General features: G+C 37.8%; 1 protein-coding gene and 1 long non-coding RNA gene across 12 annotated transcripts in view; one reads left to right on the top strand and one right to left on the bottom strand.

The window, feature by feature from the left end:
* Positions 1 to 4,451, top strand: part of LOC125484754 — a 29,886-nt gene extending 25,435 nt beyond the window's left edge. The window contains exons 2-3 of the long non-coding RNA XR_007263568.1: positions 394 to 473; positions 4,347 to 4,451. This is a non-coding gene — a long non-coding RNA (uncharacterized LOC125484754). The remainder of the gene's footprint in view (positions 1 to 393; positions 474 to 4,346) is intronic.
* pax3b (paired box 3b) overlaps positions 1 to 20,974 on the bottom strand; it is an 88,750-nt gene that overhangs the window by 18,975 nt on the left and 48,801 nt on the right. For 5 of the 11 annotated variants that reach the window (XM_020532242.1, XM_020532244.1, XM_020532246.1 and 2 more), the window contains 3 exons: positions 15,532 to 15,731; positions 11,559 to 11,724; positions 7,746 to 7,960 (listed from right to left, as the gene is read on the bottom strand). In XM_020532242.1, coding sequence (XP_020387831.1) covers positions 7,746 to 7,960; positions 11,559 to 11,724; positions 15,532 to 15,731 — 581 coding nt within the window. Of the gene's footprint in view, positions 1 to 7,745; positions 7,961 to 10,181; positions 10,185 to 11,558; positions 11,725 to 15,531; positions 15,732 to 20,974 lie in introns of all 11 variants that reach the window. The other 6 variants (XM_020532247.1, XM_048604284.1, XM_048604286.1 and 3 more) reach the window with 3 other exon arrangements.

Genomic DNA, 20,974 nt, shown 5'->3' with positions numbered 1-20,974 from the left:
ATGCTCCCTTTAATACCAAAGCCCATCTGTGAAAACCATGGACCATGTTAAGTGAATCAAATTTTCTGATGGACGATTATATTTCATTTCTCTTTCCTCTGAAGCAGAAAACTGCACTGCATTAAAAAATATATTTTATTCACAGATTAATAATCGATCTTCTTCCACTGGGGTGCATCATCTCAAGAATCAAATTGGTAGCAAAACCTATACCGTATTTCATTATTCCCAAGCTAAATAAGATCTTTCTCATACATAATATATTTTCTTGCAGTGAATTAACATTCTTGTTTCAAAACCTACTGACAGTTTTTAGATTCAGAAATGTATTATACAGGAGCTGATGACATACTCCTTTCTGACCCTTACACATTTGCTTTCTGTCATTTACAGAACATGCTGTCAGTGGAATCCTGATAAATGCTCTTGAAGATGTCACAGCAAAGCTCAGCCTTAATGCGAAACACATGCGGGTCAGTAACCCTCCATTCATCATCAAGAAGAGGGTCAAGCTACTGCTGGATCATTGATGGTCAAAAGCAATTAACCCTTTCATTTACTATTTCTGACAAGAGTATTCAGGAGTGTGTTTCTCCATTACCCTGAATTAATCACCAACACTGACGGTTTCATATTTTTATTGCTTTACAAGCTGTTAATGCCAGCATAAACTTTGACAGGTCAAAATCATATAGAAATATATAATAATTCATTTTCCATAGTTGTGAAGTTATGCCCTCTTCAAGGAACTGTAATATGTTCAATACTCTGACTTTTATCTTCCTTTTCTCATCTTATAGATTCACACTACTTCCATCAAAGTGTTGGAATCTAAAAGTGGACAGCATACAAAACAGGCAACAGATCCAAACTGGTCAATAACTGGTTTTTGGAGTTGGGTTAAAAATATCCTCAGAGAATCTCTACTTTCTTTGGGTGTCCTTATGGACTAGTCATCTATGTGGCACTGTATCAAAAGCTTTGCTGCAAGCTGATTAAACAACATCCACTGTGTTCCTCCATCCATAGAGCTTGTTATCTCCTCAAAGAACTCTAACAGATTTGTCAGGCATGATCTCCCACTCATAAAGCCATGCTGGTTCCCTCTTATAATGCTGTGTTTTTCTGGGTTCCTTCAAGACGCTATCAATTGCTTTCTTTGTCAGCCTTTTCTTAGTTATTTTTAATGGATTGTGTGATTACACCCAAGATATTTTTAGAATTAAGTTTTCTGTGGTCTACTGAAAGTCTCAGCTAGAGTCTCTTGTGTACACATTTCCTCATTGCATAGCTTTTCCACATAACTCTGGTGACAAATCCAAGGGTCAGTTTTGTTTCCCTTTGCTAGACTCTCTTTCCACAAAATTGACAATGATCAGTATTTTGCATGATTTCTGTACTAGAAAGGGATCAGACCTTGTTTTGAACAAGTTCATTGCCACTTTCTCAGACTTTTAAACTCAACCCTCCAGCTATGCAATTCAAGATCTTGTTTTGCCTTTTTTTAAGACTGCCACTTAACTTTTCTGATGGCTTTAGCTAGTTAGCTACGTTTATCTCCAAAATAATTATTCTGTGTTCTATATTGTAGATTACTCCCTTTTACCCTGTCAGGTAAGTTCAATGTTCCCATTTTTGGAAAAGATTTTTGAGCTGTAATGTATACCACTGATTCTCTGATCAATGCTCCCTTTCAGAGTGTGTCAGTGAATTTAGAGTCCTGGTCCCATTGCTTATTTTTCTTCCTCAGTCTGACCATCTATGTTATCCCACCAGATTAAATGACACGTGCCACTTGCCAAGATATCTGCATAATCCAATAAAATAAATTCCCTTTAGAGTTACTTACTCATAGTTTCTGAAATATTTTGATTTTCTATATTACATTACTGATGTTATATATGAAGTTCTTTAACCTTTTGCAGTTACCTGTTTTATTGGTTTTAGTTATAGTTTAAGCATTTCATTCCAGCAACGATTTTGGAAGGGCAGAGGAAACATGAAGAAATTGACAAACAGAACCAAAAAATGGAAAAATAGGACAAATTTTCAAAAGTTTGCAGTTTGCTCATTACTGGTGCACATTCAGTCAGTGCTGCAGTTTGATTCTGATCGATATTTTATTTTAAAACATCAATGAATCTCTTCCTTATTCATTGATCCATGGCCAAATGATACACAAGTTACAGCAACATTGCACAAAATTACCACTAATATTTCAATTACATAGTTACTCAATCAGCAGTAAAAAATTGGATTTGTCCATTAACTGGGAAAGTCTATTTGGTTAATAATATCAGAACTCTATGTTGAATCTGGAATTGAAATGTACAAAACAAGTTTGAAGGACAAATTCAATAACTCTGAAAGCTCAGATTTTAAATATTTTTCCTACCTGTTGAGAAAATTTCCATTTGAGTTCAGAGCGTGAGTAATTGACAAAGACTTAATTTATGCCCCCTCCTGCTTAACCATTGTAAACTTCACACTGCTATCACATGATTTTTAATTTAAAGAACATTGCTTTCACATAAATGAATGACCGCCAGAATAAAAGAGACAAAACTCTTGCCTGAAATGTTTCAAAAGTGGAGGCCTTAAGTATTGTTCAATAGCAGAATCAAAAAGTATACAGCAAAATTGATGTTTCAATGCATTGTGACACAAAGATTGTATAGGGTTTTTCAATATTTGCTGCACCTTCAGAAGATGTACTAGTTGAAGAATATTTACAATATTATTGGGAGATGAGACGTTAATTTTATTCATCTTCAAAAAGTCAATTATAAGAGCTTTTACATTACAGTAAGGATATGTATCAGATGTATTTTAATGTGTCAGCCAGTCTCCTCTGATGCTGGTCAAGGTAGTCTCCAGTCTGACTTTAATACTTAATTGATAAGGTTAAGTTGTATTTAAATTAATATGTCTTAAAGTGGCATTCTGAGATATTCTCAACGTAGATATTTTTAATCCACATATTCAAGTGCGTTATGATACACACCTCTAGAGCTGGTGGGGAGAGATATTCTCTATGTAGCCTAAATAGGTACATTCTCAGCACAATTACAGGGCAATTGCTGAAGACTGGCAACTCCTATTGTAGGAATAAAGTAGGATATCTGGTCATAAGAACTGGTAGGAAATGATTGGTTTTCTTTCTCATCAAATTATTCTTTGGATTGATAGAAGCAAGTTGTAAAAATTTTGATATTATTACTTGTTAACTATTGCAGAAAGACATGAGTGAAATTTTCCATGTCGTGTTTGGTTTGTAAGTACATTCTCTAAATTTGTAACTGGTTCACTGCAAAAGAAAATGTATATACTTCTTCTACCAAGTATTGTAATTTGGGTATCATGTGTTGTAATATTTTTGGCACAATAGCTTGAAAGTATGCATTCTTTCAAAAAAACAGATCAGAAGGCAACAGATTATCAACAACAAACTCCAGGGACTCTAAGACTGGGAAGTCATTGAGACTCTTAACCTTTCACACATAAAAACTGCTTTCACATGACACTCAATAAGGCTGCCTTTGGAAGCTACACAAAAAGTAAGTTAGTCAGGGATGAAGTACAAAGGAGTTATTTTACTTCATCTTTTTATATTGAGAGTCATAAGCAGGGTGTTATAACAGAAGTAATGATTTTTGAGCTTATTATAAGAATATAATAATATGTTTTAACATATTGTTAAAATATTTTAAAAAGGCCCAAAATAAAGTTAAAGACATTAGCATAACTTTGTATTTCAGATGATTCAGATAAATTGTTCCAGCTTCAGTCTTGTGGTTTATGGCATGATCGAAATGCCTCAATACTGTGTGTGCTTTGTAACTCATGCCTATGTATCCATGATTCTCTGTGTATCACATGGAGTTGAACTAGATCTTATTACCTATAATATCACTGCTTAGAAGTGAAAGGGCACTTAGTTCCCACACCAATATGGACATAAATTCTAGATTCCTTCATGGCTTCAAAACAGTAAAAGATATTTAATCCATACAGTAATAAAACTAAACATGATGGATTACATATCAGAAGAGGATTCTGATCAAAGGCTAATACAATATTACTGCAGTGTATATATTTTAACAACCCCTGTATTACTATCAATGAGGAAATGAAGTTCGTGCAAAAATACTCAAAAGTAAAAGACTTACTTTGAAAAGTAGATGCATTTCAGCATCTTGTGCAAACACTTCTGTTCAAAAAGACGGAAATGTTGGGATTTGTTGAAAATATTAAATGATTGAGTCTGAAAACTTTAAACAATTTAATGATCTAAAATAAACATAAATGGTCTTTGTCAAAATCTCTTCAATTGTACTGTTCTCCAGGTTCTACTAATCTTATTCCAAGAAAGCATAATTTGGAGGAGAAAAGAAGTGACTAACATATGCAAATGGAAGATTAAAAGTGAAGAATGAGGCCTACTGCAATTACACATTTTATGTACTATATTTGTCCCATGAGTCAGTGATGATATAACAACTCATCCTTCCTGTGTTCCGAAGCTCAGGGTCATAAAAACAAAGGTCCTCCTTCAGAAGCTACAAGGATGAAAGTAGATCAGAGACTTGCAGCCTGTCACCTTTGAGCAGACACCGGCTGATAACATCTACAGATGTGGAACTGCAAATTAATTCTTTATTTATTTATTCTCCAAATAAGTGCACTAACCTGTATTGACTTTGACACAGATGCCATGATAAATGGTGAATAAAATGTCAGAGGAAAATATGCTTCAAATGCCTGGATCTCAAATGCAAGACAACAACCAAAAAGCCTTCTTTCATTTTATGCTTTCTTACATTCTTATTTGTAAGAATTGAAAGAGCAGTTTGCTTGCAGAAGTGTTTCTTTAACCAATCCCCTGGTGATATTTGTGATTATGAGGAGTTCTTTTGAAATAAGATAACATTGCTACACAAGACTTATGGAATTACAAGAATCATTTTGGCATAACTGATAGAGACCAAGATAGTCTCCAAAATTTGAAATTTACATTTTTTTTTACTGTGTTGTATGACTCAATATTCCTACCACACCTGACTATGGCCTTGCTATGTAACTTGTATGCTAAATTCCTCATTTTGGTTACATATACCTCAACATGCAATTCCCAAAAAAATCTAAACCTGTGGCAGAACTAAACAAGGCACAACATGTGAAACAAACAGTAAAAAATAGTTAATAAAAACCGAAAGAGCCGCAGATGCTGTAAATCGGCAACAAAAACAGAAGTTGCTGGGGAAGTTCTGAGGAAGGGTCACTGGACCTGAAACATTAACTGATTTTTCTTCACAGGTGCTGCCAGACCTGCTGAGCTTTTCCAGCAACTTCTGTTTTTGTACTAAAAAATAGTTGTTAGGGCTGGAATATCGCAAAGCCTTTTTAATCAATTATGGGCTTTTTTCTCAAAGGAGTTGAAGTACAAAAGTGTGGTTATTAGGTACCATTGTTGCCTTGGCCAGAACACATCTGGAGAACTGCAGTCATTTCTGGCCATAATCTCAAAAAGGATATATCAGCCATAGAAAGGATGCAATACAAATTTCACTGAATTATAGTGGACATAAAGGGCTTAATTATGAGTACATGCTGCATAAACTTGGTTGCTGTCTCCCTTAGTGTGAAAAATTTGGGATGGAGGTGTGTTGTAATCTAATTGAGGTGTGAAATATGATTAAAGAATTTGATAGGGCAGATAAAACAATAATCTTTTATCCTTGTGGGGGAAACCAGAATAAGAGGGCATATACTTAATATCAGATCTTTGTTTGGTATGATTATCAGGGAATATAAAACAAAGATGAATAAGTGAGGAGAATGTGGCATATCAGCCATGGTCTAATTGAATGACAGATGTGATTGAGGGTCTGAATAGCCCACTCATAGTCCTATATTTTACAGTTTCGCATAATTTGTGGGCCTGGTTTTAACCCATTCAAAACCAGTAACCACACAGAGAGTTAAAATTGACCTGTGCAATGTATCTCTGTTGCAATGATACATTTATCGTATTCAGAAGTCATGACGTTCATGACAATGAAACTAATCATGAACAGTATTTGAGTATTTTTAACACAAGACAAAATTTCTCATTCTATTCCAAAAGCAATCTGTTTGATACTGCTATACCCTTAATCAATTTCTTGTGGAAGAGGAAAATAGGGTGTCAATTAATTGTGCGCTCAATGTGCACAGAAACCAGGAAGGTTCCTATTTCCCCGAAGGGGAAACTTGTTTATTCAATCTTTATATTTTTTACAATACTGTGAACTGCTGGATCTGTGAGTTATCAGTGCGCTGCAGAAAGCAGAGACAACATTGCATGATGCGACTGCACATTAAATAAAGAATAAAAAGCCACAGATGCAAGGAGTCATTTTGGCCACCCTTTGTGCCATTAGAATCTAATTTTCTGCCTATTAAAATGTCCCTTACTGTTCAGGCGGTAGCAGTAGCCAATGATTGGTGTGTAATTGACTATAATTGTCTTTTCACTTTTCATTTATATCATTCTGTGCTTCCTTCTGTTCTTCAATTTATAGCAAGATTTTCAAGAAAATCATACCTTTAACACTCCATATCCTAGCTTTGAAATGACTCACTTTTAATTATAGGATCCAGTCCCTTGTGACCAATATTAAAAATTAACTGGTGTACATATCAGATGACACCTGTGTCCAACTTATGCTAACAAATGGAGACAGTATATTTTAATAAAATAATAATGTCAACTTTCCACCAGCTGGTCATACATTTAAAAACTTTAAGGCTCTCCCAACGCTATCTGCAATTATTCTATTTGAGGATAATTTACTAATCCTCTGGTAGCAATGTGAATCTTCTGCAGAGCAATAACGTTGTGATATTAATATATTAAAATTGCTTAACAAAGCATTGAAAGATAAAGCATACATTTTAATCAAAGGGCAAGTTGATGCTGACAGTTCTTATTTATGCGTATAATATCATTTCCTGAACCATTTTCAGCAAATAAAGTGGCTAATAATCATGTGGATTCACTTCAATCACACATTGAAAGAGCTTGTTACAGTAACACATCACTTTGTTGTGAGGTACTCCTCTTTTTAACAATTCCCTTTTGAAATTCTTTGTTCAGTTTGTAGATTTACAATATATAAAGTAACATAACTGAATCACATTTTAAACACAATATGCTGCGTATCATTACTATCAGTAAAGTCTGGACTAAAATGAAGACAATATAATAAAATATACCCATTAGGCATAATAGCAGAGAAAAAAATTAAAACATGCATTAAACAAACTAAAAGAAAAACATAAATTAGTGAATTGAAAGATAATGAACATTTATAAATTGGGTTGTTACAATAACTTCAAAATTCTCATTGAATTTCACATTGGAAATGGTTTCTGCTTCATTTCAAATGTTTCTTTGTAAAAGTCGTCAATAATTTTTGCATCATTTTTTCTATAAATTTTCACTTTGTGACCTTATTTTATTTTCCAACACTCCTAAAGATGATAGATGCAGCAAAGGCTTGTCTTATATAGCACTGAGAAAATTAAGTGTCTTAAAGATTGGTTTGAACAATGAATAGCTACAAACTAGCAGTCACATGAGATGCACAGACAGATTTGCGCAATGATTTAAATTCAGAAATGCTTCTTTAGTTTTGCCTTGGGTAGTAAACTATTTGGTTCATAGATATAGTAGACACCCTGTTTTGAATCACAAAACTGACCTGAGGTGAGAGGCCGTTGCTAACCGTTGGATTCATGGGATTGGTAGACCCTGCAGGAGACACAAAGCTGTCTGTGTACCCTGAAAATCCATGCCTGCTGGTGGATAAGCAATAAGCAGAACTGCTGTCTGGAGTCGAAGGGAGGCTGCTTTGGTGAACTGATGTTGGAGGCAGAGGCTGTGGCCTGTGAACTGTGTTGCTTGGATCTGAGATTGCTGAAAGCACAATAACATTTATTGTATCATTAGTGCTGCATCTTTTCATTTCTTAAGAAATGACTAGACTAGGTCGAAAGGTGATATCTCATGTCACTGTCAACAGTTAAATTATTCATGATAATTTTTCACATTCACCAATGCTTTTATTTCATACTTCAAAATAATATTGTTTAACATTGAAGTGGCTTCTGAGAAAAAGGGACTCGTTTATAAATGCAGGCTGAAGTTATGTAAATTACATCAAAATGTACCATTATGTCTCTAGCATGTGTTGTTATGATGAACAAAATGATTCAGAGGCAAATTATCTTAGGTTATAATGTTGATACAGAGCATCACTAGACAAGAACACAGGTCAGAGAATCAGATACATATTAAAGTACCTGATTAGGAGCCTTCCAATTTTCTAATAACTGAAGTTAACATGCGAAGAAATGGAAGTGCTATAAATTGGACACGCTGGCCTGGATTTTCTCGGAACAGGTTATGTTGTGATTTTGGGACCACACGTAAGTGGGCAGCAACTTCCAGTGCCACTAAGAGAGATCACTGCAGTCAAGAACATTTTCAAGAGTCCTGACAGGAGGAGGCTCTTTCATTCTTTCTCTGTCAGGGCTGGGCAAACAGATCTCAATGACGACAGGTTCATCCTACCAAGCTCAATGGGTCACCAAGGTGGCCTTTGCTGTTGACAGGCTCCTCCTAGGGCATGGAACCACTGGCTCTCATTTTCACCACCCCCTTCTCCTCAGATCCCACAAGGAGCCTGCCTCCATGCAACTAAACCACATGTGGCCCCATTCACCTCTGGAAAATTTCAGGTGGCCCCATTCACTAGTTAGCTCCAGTAAGTGGTGAGCTGCTATGCCTCTCATTCCACCATTGTAAAATGGCCTAGCAGTGGAAGTGTGTGGGGAGCCATTACACCATGGCCCCTTGATATTTTAACAAACCCCCTGTCTAATCGTCTACCACCTGAGGACACATTTTTTTCCATTCCCAAATCTTCAATCCATCTTTCGTCAAGCAACTGTCTATATTGTAAGCCTTGTCTTGCAAAAATATATCCTGTGTATTTTTTATGCTTTTTCTTCCTTTTTTGAGCAAACTATTTGCAGAATGCTTTTTCAGAAGTTCATGGCCTTTAAAAAGATCATTTCATTCTACTTGTTGTTACAATAGCAATTGCATATCATGTCAACACGAATTAAAGTTATGTAAAAAGTAGCCTCAGTGTGACTGACATGAGGATAGCTGGATAGTCTTGTGTTATATACAGCACTGCTGGATGGAATACACCACACTGTATAAATGGCATGGTATTGTGCACAATAAACATGTAGTTAGATGTTGTATTAACACACAACTAAATATGTAGACAGTGACAGAATAATATTGGACTTCAACTTTATTGACAAATATGCACATTTGTTAGTCATCCCCAGGTTATTTGTATTTGCATAAAGAGTGGAGGTGTAGAAAAGTTTCAAAACACCAGATTTTTGACGATTCAAAACACATTCCCTTTCACGAGATCAAATCAAGCTCGAGCTTCATGCCTACTTGGAAAGTTTGGAAAATTCGAGGACAATTTTATTATTTTCCACCATGATGCATTCTTGTCTATTTTAATATCTATCCCTCTAACATAGTGATGGTCAACCTTTTTGCATGGGGTGGGTGGAGACAGTGGGAAAGTTGCAGTGTTTTCTTTCCTGGAGAGCAAGGGCTGGGGACAAGTTTCAGAAAGATACAGATTGCTGCAACAGTTTGGATTGGTCACTGTTCCTCCAATCACAGGCTGGTTCTCTCTCACATTTTCTGCTAAGTTCCCTTACTGCAGCAGTGCACACAAGAGTGAAAGGGTCTATGATTGGAGAAGTCCCTTACAAACGTTTCACTCATACTTACATGTATTTGAACCTCCAGATTTAATAAAACACAAATAAAACATGTTTAAACAAAAAATTCTCTTTACATCATTTTACTTAGCTTATGATCCTTCTCATTTAAGTTTTTTTTATTATTAATTATGAGATTTTGATTATGGTAATTATTAATTATGGGAACTCTATGAATGAGTTGTAAATACGTCTACCAGTGCAGCAGACGTCAGGCCATATGAAATGCTCTGGTGGCCCACAGGCCATTGGTTTGGGACTCCTACTCTAAAGTATTAGCTGTCAGTTCTTTTCCTTCTGGGGCCTGGTTTAAAAACCCGCTCACACTGATTGGATTAAAGATTCCAATATCTTCTGGCTGCAAGTTTTCCATACAAAAAGTGTTTGGCCTCTCTGAACTCAGTCCTGAGTGAATGTAAATCCACCAAACTAATTTGAGTTAAATTCAACATCTCAGGTATGAAATTGATCTTTGGTGGTAATTTAGAATGAGCAACTTCAATGGAAGAGGAAATTAAGCACAGTATAAAACAGGCTGACAATTCATTTTCACTGAACTTACAGTACAGCCAAAGAATAATCTCAGCCCATCCTTCATTCCTTATTTACAATGGAAAAGTTAACATGACAGCAGTAGATGTACAATTCGGTAAGGTATCTATGGGTGGAAAAGTTTTCTCTATGAGCTGTGTTACAATGAAATGCTTAGCATTGTTTGAAAGCAAACATTTTTGCTTTTGTTATACATGGAGTGGGGAGGCAATCTTCCACCATTGTGAGGGACTATAAACAGAGTTTAACTTCCATCTGAAATGATTGACAGTGACACTGGGTCACAAAATGGCAAGTGTTCCATTTCCTAGTGCCAACATCTCGAGTACAAAAAGTTATCCAAGAATGTTTTCTTAAGTGTACACATTAAAGTCGTTTGATATCTATTTTGCATAACTAAAGGTTATTTCAATGCCAAGAAACATCTGGAAAAAATGACTGTAGCAGAAACTTCAAACTGCCTTTAGGAACCATGCAGAGAAGCCTCTTGGGCACAAAGATCAAGACAAATGGAAAAACTTTGTATTACTGGGGATCAAAAACAAATTAATAATCATTTAAACACTTTTCAATCTCTCCACAATTTTAAGAATGCTTGAGATATTCTTCAATAATTTTGCAGAATAGCCACCAAACCACCAGAATCAGAGACTTCCAGTATTTAAATAGTGTGGAAAAAAGATGTGTCTTGGGACAATAGAATTAGATGGACATTATAAAATCAGCTATTTATTATGTGTGACACTTGATATTTAGTTCTGCTGAGGACAATGGATTAGAATGTCAGGCTAGGAGTAAAACAGGTGGCCTACACTGTAATGATCATGCAATACTTTTGCTCAAGGAAAATTTCTACTGCTGTCTTTATTCTTCAACCTAGAGTAACAGAGAATGCAACTGACAGAAATATCACATGAAATAGTGTAACCATTGAAAACGTATTATTTTTATTTTCTTTAACTTCACCATTATAATTATAAGCAAAACAATGCTAAATCCTATGCTTCTTTAAAAGCTTCTTGCTTTATTCTGAATGATGTTGGTGTAGACAGTTGCTGTTAATTGACCATTCTAAGATCAGATGCTGATAGAGATACAGACACTAAATATTCACATAGTTTAAACATGAGGATTTGTTTTACCCTGTGGTATGGATGTAGGAGGATAACTGGCATCAGACAGCTGATAAGGAGACAGTGCTGGCATTGCTGTGGGTGGGAATCCTCCAGGAATCAGGTGATTAAATGCCAGTAGTTGATTGGCTCCTGCTTGTTTTCTCCAACGAGCTCGGCGATTGCTGAACCAAACCTAATAAATTAAACAGGATCACTTCCAGGACAGTTTGAATTGAATTACTTTTAGTACAATTATCACCATAATTAAAGTACAAATAATAAAATGAAACTAAATGAGAGAGAACAAAGTAATGCATAGCTCATGCACAAAAAGCCCAATAGATAAGAAGTGAAATTTTACAATAAAATCTTTAAGTTATGAATTATATTTACTTAATTGGGACTATTGGCAATTAGCATGGCATAACGCAAAGTACTCTGATTGAGTCAAACATTTTATTAATTCATTATCAATAGTGCATTGTTTAAAGATTGATTTTCTTCGGCAATTATTCGCAGCTATCCTGACAGCAAGAATACTTAAACCACAATGTTTAAAAAAAAAATCGAGATTAACTCTCTAGGATCACACCAAAGAAGATAACAAATGGTTCCTGCAAAGTGTTGCCTCCTCTAACTTTTTTTATTCAAACTTTGCAATTGTCAGTCTGAGCTGTCTCTAAACTCACAATCCTTTCATCTAATTCAATAGCCCATGCACACATAAAGTACCAAAATCGAGGAATTAGGAAAAGACTTTTTAAAATTACATTTATATTAAAATAGGAATTTTAGTGAAAGGAAAACTTTCAATAATCTGGCACAATTCTGTGAGCATGTTCCAGCTGATATGCAAATGGCAAGACAGAACCTGAACACTTTCTGAATTAGTCAAAGATATATTATTTTTATGAGCAAAGTGTTTGTTTTTAACTTCTAAAATATATGTAGCTCCTGATTAATTCTTGTATGAATTATAATGTATGTAGAATGAAATTTGTTGGGGTTCTTCAGCATTGGTGCTGTGGTGCAGATGTTTTGAAATAGCATTCTAGAGATTCAAAAGGAGCAAAGAATCTTTGTATAACTGTCATTTAAAAATGTGAAAATTTATTACAAGAAATAAAAGTTAGATTCAGTATTCCTACTGTCTTGAGAAAAGTTAAATTCCCATTGCTGAACCATCATGAAGAAGTCACTGATTGACTTAAATCTGTCATTCATGCTGGCTTTCGTAAAAGATCCATATGTTAGTTGTTCTGGAGAATTTAGCAGGGAAGTAGATCACAGCAAGCCACATAAAAGATGATAGGCCTCATGAGACCAAATGAAGCTGTGAGGAATGCAGAGAAGTCACAAGGTTAAAGCTACACTGTGGCAGCTGCTGCATTAATGTGGCTCCTGCATGCACTGAAGGGCAAGCACTTAGAAAGTGTTAGTGCTCATACTTCACTCACAAACATTCTGGAAGTCTGTAAAGTGAAATGTTTGTGTAGATATTAGACATTTTGATGGTGAATGACAATCGCATTGCAGTTTTGCTATTTTCCAGCATTTTTGGTGAAGTTAAATAAATGGTCCAATTCTGCGCAGGGTAATGCATATACAGAGCGTTAACTACCATTGAGAAATTACTGCTCCCAACATTTTTCTTTCCTCATCACCTAAATGAATTGAAACATGTTGGAGTCCCATAGATGCTTGCATCTCCCTATACCTCAGCAAGCAGAGTTTAAGTTTGGAATTGGTGGTCCATTCAACCTGGGTCATCATAGTTTTCTCTGATGGAGTTCCTACCTGATGGTCATTCACACACTGTCTAACTGAGTGCACAGGTACCAGCAAGGGTGAAAATCTGGTTAATTTCTCCCTGAAAATGTGGATCAAATCTGCCACCATTTTGGTCTAGATTACTCAGGGCATCATTAGAGAGTGCATGGTAAGCCATAAAGGTGCTACAGAAAATGTGTTAGGGAATAAATAAAGTGCTTAATATATTTGTGTGATTTATGCACTGCCTTATGGAGAAACAAACCATTGATTATTGTTCATTATGATTAACTTTCTTAATTCTTGAGATCTTCATCAGGGAAATTTTAATATGAAGCATACATTGGGCAAGCAGTGAGGGGAAGGCACATGATTGTTGGGCTTCCCTTAAATTTGAAAGCAGAAATGACCATGCCTTTCTAGCACTGAGACACAGGGAATCCATCATGCGAGTCACCAGAAAGCTGAATCAGGAATCTGCAATATCAGAGATCTAGGCTCAATTGAAGGGGGCAAGGATTGATGGAAGATGAGTAAGTAAACAAGCAATAGAATTTTATGTTGCGTAGCTAAATGCTATTATGCTTCACTGGCCTTTAAACAGAAAGCACGCAGCAGCCAGTTCTTCAGTGATTTCCAGAAATCCCATTAGGAGCTACTAGTTTGGCTGCATTCCTAAACTTGCAATGGATGGAGATTACGCAGCGGAGGTATTACACAATTACCTTTCAAAATTGCAGCAGGTTATTACGTGCATATTAAGATCCCAATTTGCACGTATCATTAAGATAGTCCTAAGACATAAAATCATGATTTGAAAAGGGAAATATGCTTACAGACTGTCTGGTCTCTTCTATGAACAAATCCCTGGAGCCTCTGCAGACATACTGCTTTGAGGAGAATTCCAACACATTCCCCACTTCTGACTTTCTTAGGCCATCCCTCCATTCATGCATCCCACATGTACGTATCAAGAGGAAAATAAAACAGGAGGCCAGAAATGACCTCCCACCTCATTCAGGGACCAACTCTGGGCCTCTGCTTAATTCAGTGCAAATGCATTGATGATGAATTTAGGGAACAATAAAAATCCATCCGGAATAGGAACAAAGAATTGATCCAAAAGTCTCTGCCTCCAGTTTCTCTTCCCTACACACAGTGAACAGGAAAATCTGTAATACTCTCAGGGGAAAAGCAGATGAGTGGAAATAAAGTAAATGGCTCTGGAGGAAAAAAAATCGAAACAGGTGGAGCCATTATGGGTTAACTGTTTTCCTACTGGATTGAAGTTTTCTTGTAATAGCAGGAATTTCAAATCCCTGTGGCCGCATTGTGGAAGGGAATTTTGCATGATTTCAGCAATGGACTTCCAACTCTAAAGGTTAGTTTTATGCTCAAAATGTAACTTGAAAATGCCACACCCACACACAATTCCAGGAGTTTTGATGGTAATATCTATACTTCTTTAAATCTGTAATGATATATATCGTGACATATTGTCATGATTCTTCAAAGCATTTTCTCATGCAGATGGATAGCTAAGGACAATAATGACTTTGATGGAGCTTTAACCAGAATGCATCAATGTGCGGCAATTTCTCCAGTCCAGGGTTTAACCCACATCGTTCACATAAATAAAACTACAGGTATTAAGTACTTTCATTTATGTTGATCATAAGACATAATGTAAAATACTCTTAGCTACATTTATCAGCAATGAAGAGGCCACTACTGGACTACAGTACCCTCATCTAGGCTCAAATGCAAGCATAATATCACTTAGTCTTGAGTGTTATATGCAACTTAGCACAGGTAAAATCCCTGCATAAGACAAAAGTTATCTACACACACACGCACACACACACTCATATATATGGTCCAATACAAGATATTGACATAGATCAATCTGCTTTAAATATGTTTGAAATCATCAAAAAAATCTTTAATAAATAGATTGGTTTATTATGGGGCACTGTATTCAGCAATGTAGTGGTTTTATTTATTAAAGATATTCTTTCAGCATGAGATGTGGTTCTCCAACAAAGTATCTCAAATTCAGTCAACAAACCAAACTGGCTTACTGGATTTTTCAAGTAATTTAGTAATTTAATGAACAAATAAAAATTCATTTTGAATAATATGTAATCTGTGAAATTTCAGATGTTGTTTAGAATTTGTAGTATTCAGAACACAATACACAGATTGATTTATTAGATGTACGTTGTTTTACCTGCACTCGTGCTTCTGTAAGCTTAGCTCTCTGTGCAAGTTCCTCTCGAGTGTAGATATCCGGATAGTGAGTTCTTTCAAATGCTCTTTCTAATTCCTCTAACTGTTCTGCTGTGAATGTTGTGCGACTACGACGCTGTTTCCTCTTCAGAGGCAGGTCTGGTTCTGAGTCAATATCTGATGCCTCATCTGAATTATTTGCTGTGGGAAGCAGGTTAAATTAATGATGAGTAATACAGAAAAATATAATACCAGATCTGGTTTAATTCACAAAAGCGAAAGTTTGAAACATGGCTTGTAAATCCTTCACAGGACATCCATTCACGAATCCAATTTGTATGAAAATTATTATTCAAGTTACAGCAGAAAGGAAATGTGCCACTGATAGTAAAATTTGAATCTTCATGAATTTTAATTCAGGTATCTGTTGATTGCAGCTAAAGGAAAAGAAAGACTTGCATTTATGTTATATCTTTCATGATCTGAGTACACGATAAGGTGCTTTACAACAAATGAAGCAATTTTTAATTCATTCACGTGGTTAGGACATTGCTGGCTAGGCCACCATTTATTGCCCATTCCTAATTGCCCAGAGGGCAGTTAAGAATCAACCACATTGCTGTGGGTCTGGAGTCACGTGTAGGCCAGACCTGGTAAGGATGGCGTCATTAAATGTGGAGCTGGAAAAGGACAGAGGCCAGACAGTCTCCGAGGACCAGGAAAGTCAACATTTTGGGCCAAAACGTTCATCAGTACTGGGGAGAGAGAGAACATAAGAACATAAGAACTAGGAGCAGGAGTAGGCCATCTGGCCCCTCGAGCCTGCCCCACCATTTAATAAGATCATGGCTGATCTTTTTGGTAATCAGCTCCACTTACATGCCCACTCACCATAACCCTTAATTCCTTTACTGTTCAAAAATTTATCTAGCCTTGCCTTAAAAACATTCAGTGAGGTAGCTTCAACTGCTTCACTGGGCAGGGAATTCCACAGATTTATAACCCTTTGGGTGAAGAAGTTCCTCCTGACCTCAGTCCTTCATCTGCTTCCCTTTATTTTGAGGCGATGCCCTCTAGTTGTAGTTTCACCTGCTAGTGGAAACAACCTCCCTGCCTCCACTTTATCTATTCCCTTCATAATCTTATATGTTTCTATAAGATCTCCCCTCATTCTTCTGAATTCCAATGAGTATAATCCCAGTCTACTCAGTCTCTCCTCATAATCCAACCCTCTCAACTCTGGAATCAACCGAGTGAATCTCCTCTGCACCCCCTCCAGTGCTAGTATATCCCTTCTCAAGTAAGGAGACCAAAACTGCACACTGTACTCCAGGTGTGGCCTCACCAGGACCCTATACAGCTGCAGCATAGCCTCCCTGTTTTTAAACTCCATCCCTCTAACAATGGCAGACAAAATTCCATTTGCCTTTTTAATCACCTGCTGCACCTGCAATCCTACTTTTAGCGATTCATGCACAAGGACACCCAAGTCCCTCTGCACAGCAGCGTGCTGCAGTTTTTTACCATTTAAAACATAGTCCATTTTGCTGTTATTCCTACCAAAATGGATGACCTCACACTTATCAACATTGTGCTCCAAGGAGCCCAGAAATAAATAGAGGGAGGGGGTGGGGCTGAGGGGATGGTTGGTGAGATAGAGATAGGTGGATGTAGGTGGGGGTTATTGTGGTTGGTCAGTGAGAGGGGTGGAGTGGATGGGTGAGTCAGAAGATGGGCAGGTTAGGGGAGGAGAGATTTTGAAGTTGGTGAAGCCAATATTCAGGCCATTGGGCTGTAAGCTCCCAAGGCGAAATATGAGATGTTGTTCCTCCAGTTTGCTTTTGACCTCACTCTGACAGTGGAGGGGGCCAAGGATGGACATGCCACAGGGGAGTGGGAGGGGGAGTTAAAGTGGTTGGCAATCGAAGGTCGGGTTGTTTGGTGCGTGCAGATCATGTATACTCCGCAAACCAATCCCCAAGTCTGAATTTGGCGTCCCTGATATAGAGGAGACTACATCAGAAGCAATCGATACAGTAGATGAGATTAAATGAAGTGCAGGTGAATCTCTGCTGAATTTGGAAGGATTGTTTGGAGTCCCGGACGGAGCTGAGACAGAAGGGGTGTACAGGCAGGTGTAGCACTTCCTGCGTTTGCAGGGAAAGGTACCGGGGAGTGGTGGAGGGGTTGGTGGGGAGTATGGAGCTGATGAGGGAGTCACAGAGTGAACAGTCCCTGTGGAAAGCGGACAGGGGTGGGGAGGAAAATCTTTTTGGTGGTGGGGTCTGATTGGAGGCAATGGAAATGTTGGAGGATGATGTGTCGTATTCGGAGGGTGGTGGGGACCAAGGGAACTCTATCCTTATTGTTGTTGGGGGAAAGCATTTGAGGGCAGAAGTGCAGGAAATGGCAGAGATGTGGTTGAGGGCATCCTTAATAACAGAGGAGGGGAAACTGTGGTCCCCAAAGTAGGTAAGGTAATAGAGTAGAACACCTCATCCTGACGGCAAATGCAGAGGAATTGTGAGTACAGGACAGAATTTTTGCAGGAGGGTGAGGAGACACAATCGTGGTAGTTAGTCGGTTTGAAATAGATGTCAGTGGTGAGTTCAGAGATGGAGATGGCGAGGTCAGTGTCAGAAATGGTCCAGGTGAATTTGAGGGCACAGTGGAAGGAGTTGGTGAACTGTTTGAGCTCCTCACGGGAGCATGAGGCAGCACCGATACAGTCATCAATTTAGCAGAGAAAGTGTTGGGGGCGGAATGATGGCAGTTTCTGTCCCTAAAGGACATTAGTGAACCAGATGGGTTTTTCCTGACAATCAACAATGGTCCATCATTAGACTCTTATTTCCATATATGTATTGAATTTAAATTCCACCATCTGCCATGGTGGGATCCGAAACCAAGTCCTCAGAATATTTCTAGGGTCTCTGGATTAACAGTCCAGTGATAACACCACTAGGCCATCACCTCTCTCTTTCGGGAGTATGCAGAAAACATATCCAATTTAAGCACAGCATGCTCACCAAAACATAGGATATACCGGTCAGTTTATCCTGTTTTTTTTAATAGTATTGGTTGAGGAATAAATATTTCTCAGGAATAAATAATGTCAATTGATTCTTTGCATCCTCCTGAGACTGCAGTTGAAACCTTGATTTAATGTTAGTCTGAAAGATGGCACCTCTGACTATGCAGCATTCTCTCAGTATATCTATTTCTTGTTTCTAGCCTAACATGTTCCTGAAAAACAATGAGCTAAGTGAAAATGTGTTAAATCAAAACAATGTTCTCACAAAACATTGTAATAAGGGAAGGTTATATTCCTATAATTTTTAGATTTAGAACCTTTCTTGATTGATTTAATATACCTGTACTTTGTTATAATTGAGTTTGCAAGATTGCAATATTTTGAAACCATTGATTAATTTAAAGTCATGAAGGAGCTTATGTGACCAGTTCTGAAGTCTGGTTTGCTGGAAGGCTAAGTGATATGAGAGATCTAAAGAAGATCTTAAGAAGGCTTAGACTATTTTACCGAGAAAAGGATGCTATGTAGTTATGCATGGAGACAGCACAGCAGCCTCTGGGTTTGCAATGTGTAGACTTTCCACACTTCCAGAAAAGTTTATTTCCAGATTTTTTTTACTTCACTCCTGGGACATAGATGTCACTTCCTGGCCAGCATTTATTCCTGTCTCTAGTTGCCTTCTTGAACCGTATGTTGTAGGTAGAACCACAAAGCCCTTAGGGATGGAACTCCATGAATCAATACCCAGCAATACTGAAGGAACAGTTATATACTTCCAAGTCGAGATGAGGAGTGACTTGGAGGGGAACTTGAAGGTGGTGGTGTTTCCATGTATCTGCTGCCCTTGTCCTTCTAGATAGAAGTGGTCATAGGTTTGGAAGATGCCATCTAAAGATCTTTGGTGAATTTCTGCAGTGCATCTTGTTGATTGTACACACTGACGCTACTGAGTATTGGTGGTGGAGGGAGTGAATGTTAGTGGATGTGGTGCCAATCAAGCAGCTGCTTTGTCCTGGATAGTATCAAGCTTCTTGAGTGTTGTTGGAGTTGCACCCATGCATGCAAGTGGGGAGTTCTCCATTACAATCCTGACTTGTGTCTTGCAGATTATTGACAGGCTTTGGGAAGTCAAAAGGTGAGTTACTCACCACAGTATTCCTAGCCTCTGGTGTACTCTTATAGCTACTGTACTTATATGATAAGTCCAGTTGAGATTCTGGTGTACGGTAACCTCCAGGACATTGACAGTGAGGGTATCAGTGATGGTAACACTATTGGTGGTTAGATTGTCTCTTTTTGCAGATGGTCATTGGCTGGCATTTGTGTGATGCAAATGTTACTTGCCACTTTGTCAGCCCAAGCCTGGATACTGTCCAGATATTGATCCATTTGAATATGGACTGCTTCAGTATCTGAGGATGCTGCTGAACATTGTGCAATCATCACAAACAATTCCACTTCTGATCTTATGATGGAGGGAAGGTAATTGATGAAGCAGCTGAAGATAGTTGGGCCTAAGACACTACCCTGAGGAATTCATGAAGAGATGTCCTGGAACTGAGATGACTGACCTCCAAAAACCACAACATCTTCCATTGTGCCAGGTATGACTCCAATCAGTTTGCCCACTGATACCCACTGATTCCAGTTTTGCAAGGGCTCCTTGACACCACACTCTGTTGAGTGTGGCCTTGATGTCAAGGGCTGTCATTCTCACCTCATCTCTGTAATTCAGTGCTTTTGTCCATGTTTGAACCAAGGCTGTAATGAGGTCAGAACCTGACCGGTCCTCATGGAACCCAAACTGGGCGTCACTGAGCAGGTTATTGCTGAGCAGGTGCTGCTTGATAGCACTGTTAATGACAGCTTCCATCACTTTACTAATGATCAGGAGTGGACTGATGGGATGGTAATTGACCTGATTGGATTTGTCCTTCCTTTTGTGTGCATTGGCAATTTTCCACATTGTCGGGTAGATGCCAATGTTGTAATTGTACTGGAAGAGCTTGGTCACAGGAGCAGCACGTTTTGGAGCACAAGTCTTCAGTACTGTTGCTGGAATGTTGTCATGTCCCACAGCCTTTGCAATATCCAGTGCCTCCAACTGTTTCTTGATATCTCGTGGAGAGAATCTAATTGGTATGAAGACTGGAATCTGTGATGCTGTCGACCACTAGAGAAGGCCAAGATGAATAATCCAGTCAGCACTTCTGGCTGAAGATTGCTGCAAATGCTTCAGCCTTATCTTTTGCACTGATGTGCTGAGCAGTTCATCATTGACAATGAGAATATTTATGGAGCCTCCTCCTCTTGTGATTTGTTTAAGTACCCATCACCATTCACAGTTGGATGTGGCAGGACTGCAGAGCTTAGATCTGATCTATTGAATCTGAGATCTCTTAGCTGTTCT

Source organism: Rhincodon typus, chromosome 13, assembly GCF_021869965.1.
Source record: "Rhincodon typus isolate 14 chromosome 13, sRhiTyp1.1, whole genome shotgun sequence".
NCBI classification, from domain to species: domain Eukaryota; kingdom Metazoa; phylum Chordata; class Chondrichthyes; order Orectolobiformes; family Rhincodontidae; genus Rhincodon; species Rhincodon typus.
This window is presented reverse-complemented; position numbering and strand designations above follow the sequence as displayed.